The following is a 14,986-nucleotide window of genomic DNA, read 5'->3' as shown; positions in this document are numbered from 1 at the left end:
TTCTTGGACCAGGTACAGATTTCTCAGAAGTACAATTAAGTGTTCTGGAATACTCATACTTCTCAATGTTGTCCATAGCTTGTCATGATCCACATAATCGAAAACCTTTGCGTAGTCAATAAAGCATAGGTAAACATCTTTCTGAGTATAGAAAGTGGATATATGTACAGAGAAGATAAAAAATATTTTAGATGACCAAATTTACTGACTGCTGCTTCCATGGGTGTTGATGACTAATCTGTATAAAATAAAGTCTGACAACTTCAATCTTTTCTCCATTTATCATGATGTTATTTCTTGTGCCAGTGGAGAAGATTTTTGTTCTTCTACATTGAGGTGCAACCTGTACCAAAGGCAGTCTTTAATCTTTTTCAGTAAATATTTTAAGTCGTCTTCACTTTCAACAAGCAAAGTTGTACCATCTGAATATTGTAGGATGTTAACAAGTCTTCTTGCAATCAATCTTGATGCCATGTTTCTCTTCATATAATCCAGCATATCAAATTATTTTCTAGCATACAGATTGAGTAAGCAAAGTAAAAGAATACAAACCTGGCACACACCTTTCCTATTTTTAAACCATTCAGTGTTCTGTTGTTCTATTTGAACAATTGCTTCTTGGTCTATGTACAGGTTACTCATGAATACAATTAAGTGCTCCTGAATACTCATTCTCCTCAAAGTTGGTCATAGCTTGTCATGTTCTACACAACTGAAAGCCTTTGCATAGTCAATAAAGCACAGGACAACACCTTTCTGGTGTTATCTGCTCTCAGTCAAGATGCATGTGATATCAGCAATAATATCCCTCATACCACGTCCTCTTTTCAATCTGTCAAAAACCTCTGAAAGTTCTGTCAATATTTGGTTGTAGCCTTAGCAAAATTTTGCTTGCATGGGATATTAATGGTATTTTCCAACAATTCCCGTATTCCAAAGGGTCATCTCTTTGTAATGGACATAAATATGGGTCTCTTTTAGTCAGTTGGCCAGGTAGTTGTCTTCCAAATTTCTTGGCATACATGAGTAAGTGCCTCCAGTGCCTCATGAGTTTGCCGAAAGATTTCAATTTGTATTCCATCAATTCTCAAAGCCTCATTCTTTGGCTTTCAATATAGTTTGGACATCTTCCTGCACTATCACTGACTCTTGATCATATGCTATCTCCTCAAATGGCTGAACATCAATCACCTCTTTATGGTACAGTGACTCTGTGTATTCCTTCCATCTTCTTTTGATGCTTTCTGCATCATTCAGTATTTTGCCCATAGAATCGTTCACTACCCCAAAGCAAGGCTTTAATTTTTTATTCAGTTCCCTCAGCTTGAGGAATGCTCAGGATGTTCTTCTATTTGGGTTTTCTAACTCCAGGTCTTTGCACATTAAGTTATAATATTTGACTTTGTTTTCTTATTCTGCCTTTTTAAATATTCTATTCAGCTCTTTTACTTCCTCATTTTTTTCCCATTTGCTTTAGGACCTCTATGATGGTGAGAAAGTTTCAGAATCTCTGCTGACATCCATTTTGTTTTTTTCTTTCTTTCTTTTATTCTTAATGACCTTTTACTTTCTTCCTGTATGATGTTCTTGATCATCCCCCAATTCTTTTGGTCTTCAGTTTTTTGTGTCTTATGCATGCAGTCTGTTATTCTGAGGATATCTAAATTCAGGTGGGATATGTTCAAGGTCATATTTTGGATCTCATGAACTTGATTTGATTTTGTTCAGCTTCAGCCTGAACTTGCATATGAGCAACTGGTAGTTAGTTCGACAGTCTTCCCTTGGCCTTGTCTTGGCTGATGATGTGGGGCTTTTCCAACGTCTCTTTCCACAGATGTAGTCCATTTGATTTTGGTGTATTCTGTCTGATGTGGTCCATGTGTATAGTTATCTTTTATGTTGGTTAAAAAAGGTATTTGAAATTAAGAGTCATTGGTTTTACAAAATTATATCATGTGCTCTCCAAATGTGTTTCTATCACCAAGGGCATATTTTCCATTTACTCATACTCTGTTTCCAACTTTTGCATTCCAATCACCAGTAATTATTAATAAATCTTGATTGCATGTTTGGTCAATTTAAGATTGAAGAATTTGGTAGATTTCTTCAATTTTATCATCACTGGCTTTAGTGGATGGTGCATACATTTGAATAATAGTGGTATTACCTGATCTTCCTTGCAGGTGTATGGATGTTTATCCTATCACAGACAAGATTTTACTTCAAGACAGATCATGATATGTTCTTTTTGATGATGAATGTGATGCCACTACTCCTCAATTTGTCATTTTGGCATAGTAAACCATGTGGCTGTCGGACTCAAAATGGCAACTGCCAACCCATTTCAGCTCACTGAAGCCTAGGATATCAGTGTTTATGTGTTCCACTGAGTTTTGACAACTTCCAATTTTCCTCGATTCATACTTTATGCATTCCATGATCCAATTATTAATGGATGTTTACAGCTGTTTCCTTTCATTTTGAGTTATGCTACCATAGATTATTTCAAGATCTCTGTTAAACTGGAGTATGTTTTAAAACATTAGCCTACTACTAAGAAACTACATCTTTTTCAGGTACAACCAAAATGAATGCATAGATCTTGCTGTTTGATTCATCATATTTTAGACCTAAGTGAGCATTTTCAGGCAGCTACCTTTTCTAATCAGTGAATTCTATTAGGAGAGAATGATGCAAATCGTAAGAGTTATAGTTCTCCTTGGTCAGGCTATTGGCTTCAATTAGCCGTTTTCCACATGATCTGCAATGCAGTGCATATCCTTAGATACAAAAACTTATAGCAGCTACTAGGAAAAGTTTGTAATTTCTGAGCTCAAGTTGGTCACATTTTCACAGAAAGTTAGATTTCTTTTATGTTTAACACTTGTGTTTCAAGTTAGAATGGTGCTGGCATTCCCAGAGTATAGTATTAAAAATGAGTGTAAGACTGCTTGGTAGGGAGCAAGAGCTGCTTGTCATCTAAATAGTCAGGGTTGTTATTGTTTTTTTCCCCCTGCATTATGTACAAGAGAAGGTAACTCCAAATAGCCTTTATTTATTTGATGGAGAATGTCAAACTATTGAAAACATTGGCCCTCTATATGAATGACAATGTGCATATTTGACTTTGAGGGAAAGCTTGCAGCCAAAGATATTAGAGGTACACGAGAAATTCTATACTATCATTGTTAACACCATTTGTAATATCCATCTTCAATATTGCATTATATACTTTCATTTATATTATAAATGAGGTTGGAATTGGGAAGCATTATGACTTACGCTCTATATAAGGAAAATATTGAGCCATGTGGAACTTATAGTCTTTGTCTATACTCATGTATATCTAATAGCTAATGAATGAGAATATAACAGGGTATTTAGTGGGATCTGTTTTCTACAACACAGTTTCAATAGAGAATCCCAAGGAAAAGAATAATGTAATAGATTCCAAGTATGCCTACATCCTAAAACTGAACACTAGATTATATTTTCAAGACTTTTAAGAATCAGTGGTGCTTGCATTAGTCTCTGCAAAACTTTATTACCATTTAATTATGACTCATAAAGATTCTATAGGACAGGGTGGAACTTTCCCAAAGGGTTGCTATGACTGTCATCTTTATGCAAGCAGACTGCTGCATCTCTCTCTTGCAGAGCCATTGGTGGGTTTAAACTGCTGACCTTTGGATTATAAACTGAGTCTTAAACCAATGAACCAACATTAGGGCTTCCTAATCTCTGTAAATATAAGTCTAGAAATTCAACAGGGGCTGTAGTTGAGGTAAAAACTGAGGATACATTTAGAGAAGGCTAACTGACAAGCTGCAAATTCCAGCTAACAGCTTTCCAGGAAACAAAGGAAGGAAATTTCCCCATAGCAAGTATTTTTTCATTCAGGACTCAAAAGTCTAAAGTTCACTACCTGGATTGGGTCTCTATCAGCCACACAGAAAAGAAAGACACATGGAGAGGGCTCCATCACACTGAAAGTAAGGAGACATATATCTCTGACAAAAGAGAGTTATCATAATCATAAGTAAACCTGCAGGCCAAAGAAATAAGCCATCATAAACCCAGCAGCTAAAGTCTTCATTGTAATAGGTTGAAAGGATAGTCTATGTTATCCTTTCAAACTCCCCACTGACTGAGGGCCTTCACCAAAGAACCCACAAGGGAAGAGCAATCAACTACATATCTCCTATTCAGGGGACCTTAGTGGTAAAAGTCCATTAATCCAGCAATATGGGGTATACTATTTCCCAGAAAATCCTGTCACGTTCTAGAGTAATCATCTACAACATACCTTTGAGGTTTAAAAATAAAGTAAAGAAAACAAATCCTCACCACTGGACCAATAAACAACTTTCCTATCAACGGAGAAAAGATTGAAGTTGTCAAGGACTTCATTCTTCTTGGATCAACTATCAACACTCACGGAAGCAGCAGTCAAAAAACCAAATGACGTTATTGCATTAGGCAAATGTGCTGCACAAGACCTTTTTAAAGTGTTGAAGAGCAAAGATGTCAGCTTGAGGACTAAGGTGCACCTGACCCAAGCCATGGTATTTTCAATAACCTCATATGCATGCAAAGCTGGACAGTGAACAAGGAAGACCATAGAAGAATTAATGTTTTTGAGTTATGGTGTTGGAAGAGAATATTGAAAGTGCCATGGGCACCAATAGATCCATTCTGGAAGAAATGCAGCCAGAGTGCACCTTGGAGGCCAGGATGGCCAAACTTTATCTCTCATACTTTGGACGTATCATCAGGAGGGACCAGTCGCTGGAGAAGGGTATCATGTTTGGCAGGGTAGAGGGTCAGAGAAAAAGAGGAAGACCCTCAACGAGATGGATTGGCCAAGCAGCAGCATCAATGGGCTCAAGTGTGGCAACAATAGTGAGGTTGGCCCAGGATTGGGCAGTATTTCGTTCTGCTGTGCATAGGGTCTCTATGAGTCGGTACTGACTCGGTAGCACTTAACAACAACAACAACAGAAAAAAGAGAAAGGAAGATGAGGCTTTCTGCTCTCACAAAGATTTATAGCCTCAAAAACCCTACACAGGGTCTCCGAGTTGGAACCGACTTGACTACACTTAACAAAAATAAGAATTCCTATCATAGGCAAAACAAAGTTGTTGAAAGAACTATAGAATAAAAATGTACAAAATCAAGTAGGAGCTTATGACTCATTGCTCATTTGTTGTTGTTAAGTTCCATCAATTCAAAGGAGATCATAATTCCATTCGGCTCACATATAGCCTGTTTAATTGCCCTTGGCAGACATAAGGTGACCGGAAGGCAGCAGATTACAATGTAAAGAATATGAGATTTGGATTCAGTCATAGCTGTTTTAAAATGACAACTCAATTAATGACTGGTGATGACAATTACACATGTCTTCATGCATATCCAATAAGTATGCAAGTACTTGCCTCAAAACAAGCTTGTACTCTTTGTCGATCAATATAATGTTCTAACTTATGATGGCAGACCAGTACCAGAACTCAGGTCTCTGTCCTTTACCCCAGTGTTCTTTTCACTTCCGCAGACTGCACCTTACAGTTCTAGTCCAAATTCCTGTTAATGAACCAAAGGCACTGTTTCCTATTGGCCCATTGTTATTAAGTCAATTCTGACTCAGAGTGACCTTAAAGGACAGAGCAGGATGGCCCCAGAAGGTTTCCAAGGCTGTACAATCATCATGGAAGCAGACGGTCACATCTTTCTCCCACTTGTTACCTGTTGTTGTTGTTTCATGCCGTGGAGTCAGTTCCAACTCACAGTGACATTGCATAGGGTTTCCAAGGAGTGGCTCCTGCATTTGGACCACCAGCTCGTGATTAACAGTCTAGTGCTTATCATACATGCCATACCAGGATCTTGTTCCCTGTAGATATATGGAAATGACTCCAAGACTTACTCTTTATCAAAGAAATGAGAATGAAAATGTCTTGAATTATTATCCATATGTATGAAACTTGACAAAACTGCTGATCACAGCATGACAAGAGTAAGATTTTGAAAGAGCTCCTAGTGGCTCTCCAATTTCATTCTGGAGCCATAGCGAAGTGAATTGTATCTGTAGCTACATTTCTCTCTTGTATTGTAATTCCAGAAATCCACTATCATTGTGTCAGTTCTGACATGCAGAGTAGATCTGTCCCAAAGGGTTTCCAAGGATGTAGACCTTTCTGGAAACAGACAACCACATCTTTCTCCTATGAAGCAGCTGGAGAGTTCTGCCAACCATACTTTGGGTTAGCAGCGGAGTGTTTTAACCACTGCATCACCAGGATCCCATAATGCTTCACAACTTACCCCAAACTCACTGACATCAAGTCAATTTCAATTCATACTGACTCAATAGGACAAAGCAGAACTGCCCCCTGGAGTTTTCAGACGAAATCTTTACTATAGCAGACAACCTCATCTTTCTCTTAATGGAGCAGCTGTAGGTTTGAAACACCAAGCTTGAAGGTAGCAGCCTGAGGGGTCTGTTTTTGTGTGTTGTCCACCTGATTATTATTCATAGCAATCCTGTACAGGTTTTCTAACAAGAAGCTGGTAAGTTTGAACTGCTGGCCTTGTGGTTAGCAGTCCAGGGCTTATTCGACAGTGACACATGTAGTGGGGAAGAAAGTTGAGGAGGTAGAATTCAGTAGAGGAAGAACGTACTGAATCTAATTTTTCAGATGCTTCAAGGGTAAATGATCTCAGAGTGGGCAGGTTTGGACTTCTCCTGACCTCAATTTCTAGAACTGTCTGCAGGGAGATCCACAGCCAATTCACATTCATCTGACCTTAACGGAATTTAAAAAGAACATCTGCAAGCATTCTTTTATTGGTGGTTTCTACTAGATGGGCAACTCAGATAAAGCTCAAGATCCTGAGAATCTCCCCTTCTTTTTAAAAAACAGATGCCAAGAAACTTGACTCATCTGCTAGATAGCAACTGTTGCAACATCAATAACAGAGCCTGCTATTTATTGAGCATGTAACATGTGACAAGCAATCTAAGAAAAGTTAAATAACTCTCCTGACTGCTGTGAATTGGAAGAGACATTTCCCCTTCATCCTCCTCTTACATGTCATTCCCACAGTCCTGTGGTATCCTGTGAGGAGGTAGGAGAAACATAACAAGGTATCTATATTCCCTGTTACCAAACTAGAACTAGATCCATCTTCTTAAAGATTCTCAGAATCTACCCCAAACCATGGGGAAGCAGAACAATCACAAAGACATGAAGGATGAAAGGGCTTGCTGAAACATGGGCAGTATTTAATATTTGGAAGAATTAGAAGTTCCTCTTTCTAATCATCCTGTAGATTTTGTGAATGGGTGATATATATGCAGGGAAACCTATTATCCTCTATCTACAGTCTTACAACTCTCTTAGGTAAGAGAATAGGATCAATGACTCTGAAAAGAGTATTTTCCCTTTTGAAAAATTTAAAGGATTCCCAGTAACTGATAAAAATGAAGTCTTTTTTTTTTTTAAAACTTTATGACCTCAAAGTTTTTAAAAGTATTTTTACTTTTTATAAATATGATCTATACTGTAAGGAGCTCTGGTAGCATAGTGGTTATGAATCGGGCTGCGAACTGCAAGGTCAGCAGTTCGAAACTACCAGCTGTTCCACAGGAGAAAGATGAGGCTTTCTGCTCCCGTAAAGATTTACAGCCTCGGGAACCCTGTACGGGGTCACTATGGGTCGGAACCGACTTTACGGCACATAACCACAACCACAACATACTTACTGTGGAAAAATTATAAAATTCAGATAACAAACTAGCAAAATCAAAATGACACTTATATTGCAAGTTGTTGTTGTTAAGTGCTGTTAGTTATTTCCAACTCATGGTGACCCTGTATAGGGTTTCTGAGGAGCAGCTGGTGAGCTTGAACTGCTGACCTTGTGGTTTAGACTGACTTTTGCAGTCCAGCATCAATCCACAGCGCTACACCAGGACTCCTAGAAAACCCTATTAAACTTAAAACACAACTCTTCATTTCCCTGAATATCCTTGATTAAATCATTTGATTCCTACTGTGGAAATGGCTAGTGTTCAATGGTTATATGAACCATTCTGAGTATGGGAAAAATTCAAGTTCTGCTACTCTGATGGCATCAGCATACTTTCTAGTTCTTTTACAATGGACTGTGTTTTAGTCTATAGCTTAACTAATCCTACTGAGATCTTGCAGTAGGATTCTCAAGACTCTGATGATGGTTAACTGATGCCTAGACAATTATATAATAATAAATGTTGTTGTTGTTAAGTGCCATCGAGTTGGCGCTGATTCATAGCGACCCTGTATAGGGTTTCTGAGGAGCAACTGATGAGCCTGACCTGCCGACCTTGAGGTTCAAACCAACTTTGCAGTCCAGTGCATCAAGCAACAGTATCACACCAAGACTGCATAATACTACTAAATATGTGCTGGCTTTTTGTAACACCACATGTTACCATCTTGGTTTCTATGCTTACCTAAACTCCTACAATCAACAAACTGACGGAGTAGTCTTATTTATAGCAAATTTTATTTAAGATGTATATTATCAGAATGTGTTTATGTGTGTATATGTGAGTGTATGTCTGTTTTACATTTTATTTAGTTTTCTCTTCTTACTACATACACTGAAAAATATTCGGATTCAGTCTTCCTTCAGAAGAAAACAATGATTGTGTGACATGTTCCATGGGTGGAGTTAAGACACCTGCATGTTATTTCCCCAATGAGAGTTTATGGACCTACAGCAGACTCAGTTTCAATACACAACTGGTTCCTAAAACAATGACAAAGCATGTGATTGCTATCAGCCAATCCCTGGCTTTTGAATAAGCAAGAATTCCCGAACAACAGCATCTCTGAAAATGCTCCAGTAATGCTTAAAAAAACCAAAAACACAACCCTCTATTTTTCTACTATGAGCAAATAAAACAGACTTTTTTACCTTAAAAAATACACCTTTATATTTTTCTGAAAGATAAAAAGAAATACTATATCTGTACCAGTAAGGAGCTCTGGTAGCGTAGATGTTACAAATCGGGCTGTGAACCACAGGGTCAGCAGTTCGAAACTACCAGCTGTTCCACAAGAGAAAGATGAGGCTTTCTGCTCCCGTAAAGATTTACAGCCTCAGAAACCATGTTCAGGGTCACTATGGGTCAGAACCGACTCCACAGCACATAACATCAATAACAATACCAGTAGTTCTCAGCAAGGGCAATTTTGCTTCCTGAGGGTATATTTGGCTATGTTGGGAGATATTTTTTAAATTATCACAATTGAGGGAATGAGAGGGTGATTCCTACTCCCATTAAGTACATAAAAGTCAATTAAGCTGTGAAACATCCTACCATGCACAGGGTTAAGGCCTGTAGTGAAGAATTGAACCAAGAGGCCAATAGTGCTGAGGATGAGAAACTGAGGAGATGTAATTTGGAGTTTTACTTATATGTGCTTCTTCTTACTTGCAAATTTAGTTAATACCAAGTAGAAAACTTAGTCTCCCTCAGTCTCACTCACTCATCAGAAGCTAATGTTCTCTTGTTTTATGGTAGGTGACATATTTCTAGAATTAATGGAGCTCTGAGTCTCTAGGACTTCGTGTTGTTTTGTTTGCTTTGTGGGAGGCTACATCATGCTGCTGTGGCTTCATACTCTTGTTTCTAGCTCACTTAGTGAGGTTGAAAAGAGAATGTCATCAAGAGCCCATTTCCATTCTATTATGAATAGAAACTACTCTTCCTGTCACTTATTCACTGTCATTGTCATGGAGAGATGTAAGGAGGAGTGAGATAAGTGGATAATCAAATAGAAAGAACAAAGGCTAAGATAAGAACCAAAATAATGTGTTGTCCAGAAACTAAGGAAGACAAATGTTTGCTTATATTAAGTGGGGTTATGTAAGGTTCAAGTTTCATAAAATCTCAGGAATAGAAAACAAATTCAGAGTCATTCATCTTTGTGTTATATACCAAACATGAGTGGGATTTTAAAATTCATTACATTCAGACAGACATTTTATGCAACAAATGATTTAACTAAGTTTACTTGAATTCTGAATGGCTGAATATCATAAGCAAAAAAATAAAACCTTTAACAAGGGGGACCAGGAAACATTTAAGACTAAATCTAAGTGAATTTTATATAGCTCAAATGACAATTAATTAATTCTAAAATTAAAATAAACCAATAATGCAAATAATCATGCCACAAGTCATTCAAAATGCACTTGCATTTTTCCCTTAGCATCCAAGTCTCAAGCCATCTAGCACTACTTGGCAAATAGATTTACTTAATTGTTACTGCTAATGATCAACATGACAATATCATTCAGTCAAATATGATTTTCAAAGTGCCTGCCCTACAATTCATCTAGATTGCTTTTACACAACATATTGGAAAATATGTACTTCTATCCTTTGCATCAAGTGCTGGTGTGGTGCTGCGGGTTAATGCGCTGGGCTGCAAGGTCAACTTGAACCACAGGTCAGCAGTACAAGCTCACCAGCCGCTCCTTGGAAACCCTATACAAGGTCACCATGGATAGGAACCGACTCAACGCCACTAAAAAACAACAATCCCTTGCATGATAAGTCTGACAGAATTCTAATAGTGACTAATATTAAATGGAATGACTTTTTACAGATGAAGGGATAACATCACATGTAGAAAAATATTTTTCTTTGTTGACTTCTTATAACTGTGCAATCCTTCGTTTTAACAAAAATATTTATGCAGGAGCCCATGGTCAGAACATTTGTTTTACATGTGCCTCTAGTTCTGATTCTCTCCTTTATATTTCTCCTGGTCCATAAGGGGACACAGCATAAACACTGGGTCAAACAACTACTTATTGAACAGACAAAAAGACCAGGGACACACGTCAACAAGCCATCAGTAACCATAGTCAATTGTTTCTGGGCTGCCATTGACCACAGGCCCTGGTCCAAGTTGAATGGCACTCCCCAACTCCATGAATTCCATAAATTTAGGAAGATGAAGGATATTCCATGGAAGCTGTTGTTAAATATCACAATAACCTGAGAATGCTTCCTGAAATTGCAGATTTATGGGCCCACTCCTAAAAATTCTGATTAAAAGACTTTGAGGCAACAGCTCAAAACTCGGTATCGTAACAGAAATCCCACATATTTTCCTTTGAGAGATGCATGCAATGATTGATACATTCTAAAGCTTTGAGGAACGCCACTTGGAGTTCTACACCCAATCTTAACAATACGGATTCTGCAGCTTTGCAGAAGTCACTTAAACTTTATCACAATGCCATCTATAAAATGGGAATAATCTCCCTCACTTTTTTTTTCTTAATAAAAATAATAAAAATCTGACACAAAATTAATATATAACAAATGGTTTATCATTAGCAGTAGTATCCATCAACAACATTATCATCCACACTGTTCTACCCTCATTAATTCTTAGAAATTAATTTTAGTGACTCACAGCAGTTTTAGAGAAAATAATGAGAATCCTTTAGATAGTTTTTCATTTTAAAACAGCTAATTAAAATCAAACGTAGTGCAATACGGGCAAGTGTGGTGAGTTACCCTCAAGTCTCTTTGCTTTTGGCAGGAATTCTTCAACTCCATGTAGTAATCTCCCATGCTGCTAAGAGGCAGTCCTTGGCACTTTTATATATCATTTTTAAGGACACACCTACTAATTACTATTTAATAAATGTGATTTGATTTTACAACATCATAAAAACATGGGAACAATGGAACAAATACCATTTACTGGATTTCTTTTTGTCTAATGAAACTTAAGAGAACACAAACTGAGGCAAACATAACTTTTATACAGTATAAACCTCTGGATCATAGCAATGCACACAATGATACTGAATATCAAATTTCATTTGCACAGAGGCAGAATTCTCCAGAACAAGGAAACTGAATTTCACTAAAAAACACCAAGAGTAAACATGACTTTCCTTATATACAGAAAAGTGGACATAATGAAACCTTACCATACTAATTGGTTTACATGATCAGGTCCATGCATGATATTGTTCCTAACAAACCAATATTAGAATCAAATCCCAAGCACTCCAATAAACCTGCTGGAGTTTTTTAACGTGCTTTTATACACATGTTGTTCATTTAGATTTCACTGACGCAGCAGATGGTTATAACTCCAATAGTTGTGTGTGCTACTACCCAATAGATGATAAGTGGAGCAGGTCAGTTCATCAGGCCTTATCTCTAATTAGCACTAAAAGCACACTCTGCAAACTGCAGTAGGGAAAAGACTCAACTTTGTTAAATTAGACACGTTGGAGGGAAGGCAAATGAAGCTCTATTTTCAGAAGCAGGACACCCATTACGCAGCAATCAAAATGTGTGCATTTTAGGCGAGCCACGTTTACCATCAAAACGCAATGAATCAAGTCAATTTGCAGAAACCCTATACAGGGTCACTCTAAGTTGGAACAGACTTGGAAGTACATAACAAGTCCTCCCAGAGAGGAGCTTTCATTCTCTCTGATTCTCTGTACCTCTGTCCAAAGCCCCACAAAAAAAGGCCAGGTTGTTCTCAGTATTTCTGGTCCTTACCTTTCTCGCAGTGGCTTCCTGTGAACCCAGATGGACAGACACACTTGTTAGGAGCCACACATGTTCCACCATACCTGCATCCCTCTTCACAGAATGCTGTCACAAAAACAGAGAGATTTCTCTTAGATGAAGTGGTAATAAGGAAATTCATGGCTAACAACATCAGTATTGAAGCTTCCTTCTTGTTTATTGCATAAAGAATATATATCTGTGTTGACATAGTCAAAACTAGGCAGACAAAAATCAATCAACTTGGCAATATGTATTTCACTGGTTTGTTGTTGCTGTTATTGTTATTAAGTGCTGTCAAGTGGGTTCCAACCCACAGTGACTCTGTACAGGCTTTCCAAAGAGTGACTGGGGAGCTTGAAGTGCCAACCTTGCGGCCCAGTGCTTACTCTCCAGTGCCACAACAGGAATGGAACATACTAAAAGGAGCTAATATTAGCAGCTATGATTTTCACTATTGTTATTACTAAATTTAAATTTAATAAGATAGATTGAATAACTAGAAAGGATACGGTTAGGCTGAAGTAAAGGCTTTTTAAATACTGTATTATAACCTACTCTTTGTCGCTAAACATCTTTCATGATAGTAAAAACATGCTTAGATTATTTAAAGGGCTTGGAGTCCACATAATATGTGAAGCCATAATTTTAAAATGTCCTTTACTTTGGACTTATGCTAATTTAAGATGCTTTCAATATTTTGCTTATAGAAACAATGTGGTTAAGATATTGAGTATGATTGGTGATCCAAGTCTACCAGAGACTCCATGGGAGAAAGATGAGGCTTTCAGTTTTCCCCCAAAATTCACAGCCTAGGAAATCTGAGATAGGGTTGCTATGAGTCTGAACTGACTCGATGGCATGAAACAACAGCAATAGCATCCTAAATTATTTAGTAAAAATGTGTCCTTGTGGAAATGCTGGCTCAAATGGATAAGTACTTGGTGGAACCTTTTAAGAAACATTGCTCAATTATCCAAATCCTATTCTAGTGCTGTCCTGAGAGCCTTTCCAGACCAACTTACCACTGTTTATTACACACTCACATAACATGGATAACTCCCTGCACCTCTGCTTTGCATTACTGAATTGAACATTTGTGTATAATTAATACCTCATGTCTCTTCCATTGGACAGAAAGGTCTAGAAGAATATGTAACATGACTGCCGTTTGCTCACCATTATAGATGCTCAAAAGTTATCTTTGATACATTTTTTACTGTTTTTTCCCCAGCAATACTTTCACTTAGAATAATTTATTCTCAAACCTTAAAAGATAACAAATGATTTTTTGTACTAAACCTATAACATTTCTTATTAATGAAGATGACTGCAAATCATTAACCTGGGATTTCTTTTATTCACAAGAAAGCTAGGTGAGCAAATATTTGTATTTTGAATTGCAGTTAGAGAATGTTATGCTGAACAAAATGTCATGGTAGTATTTTGCCATCCTCATGTAAATAATATGGTACTTCCCACATGATGTCTTTTGATAGCTGAACACTAGTTCAAGCACCTAGAGCTTCTTACAATATTGTCATTTCCTACATCATTTCCTATCTGCTGGATGATTTAACATGCTATGGCTTCAGCAATTAATTGTGAGGCCCCTTATTTCTCTGCTAGAGGACACCATGTACCTTGGAATTTTCAATTTGAATAATTTTTCCTGTTTCTAGCATTTTAGTACCTTTAGCAGCGGTTCAAAACTACCAGCTGCTCCGCGGGAGAAAGATGAGGCTTTCTACTCCCGTAAAGGTTTACACCCTCGGAAACCATATACAGGGTCACTATGGGTCAGAAACGACTCGATGGCACATAACAACAATAACAGCCTATATAAGACAGGCTTATAAAATATCTCCGTCCTAACAGGTTCAACACAAGACACACAAGTATGTAAATCTTCACATACAAATGTACACACAGTATCTGTTGTCCAGAAAATCATATCTTGCTGGCTCTACTGAATGACTTTAAAGTAAGATATTTAAAGTATAGTTCTCTATGAATGGACACTACGGCCAACTGAAGTGTTTGCAAGCTCAAAATGACAAATGGGAAGCTGGTTAGAAATATTTCAAGTGGCACTAAAAGAATGCAGGGAAATGAAAAACAGGAGGCACACCTTGGATTTCTTTTGCAGCATACCTGAGAGATCTATTGTCTGACAACTTTGTTAGGAGACTGTGCTATTTCATTGTAGATGTGCACCATTGATTTATTCAATCCTTAAGTAGAAATAACAATAAGAAGTCAAACTGAGATGTCCCTAATGTTCAAAAGACATACAGAGATGTAATAGGGTGTTCATAAGCATAAACTGAGTTGATATTAATAAGAATCTTAAAAGAGTATTTGACACACAGTTTGAGCTA

At 37.5% G+C, this 14,986-nt stretch overlaps 1 protein-coding gene across 2 annotated transcripts in view; it reads right to left on the bottom strand.

The window, feature by feature from the left end:
• The window catches only part of NELL1 (NEL-like 1 (chicken)), a 1,454,777-nt gene that overhangs the window by 310,800 nt on the left and 1,128,991 nt on the right, over positions 1–14,986 (bottom strand). For both annotated transcript variants that reach the window (XM_006865820.1, XM_006865821.1), the window contains exon 15: positions 12,597–12,692. In XM_006865820.1, the coding sequence (XP_006865882.1) occupies positions 12,597–12,692 (96 nt within the window). The remainder of the gene's footprint in view (positions 1–12,596; positions 12,693–14,986) is intronic.

This window comes from Chrysochloris asiatica, unplaced genomic scaffold (assembly GCF_000296735.1).
Source record: "Chrysochloris asiatica unplaced genomic scaffold, ChrAsi1.0 scaffold00083, whole genome shotgun sequence".
NCBI lineage: Eukaryota > Metazoa > Chordata > Mammalia > Afrosoricida > Chrysochloridae > Chrysochloris > Chrysochloris asiatica.
The sequence above is the reverse complement of the archived record's forward strand: the minus strand, read 5'-3'. Positions and strand labels throughout refer to the sequence as shown.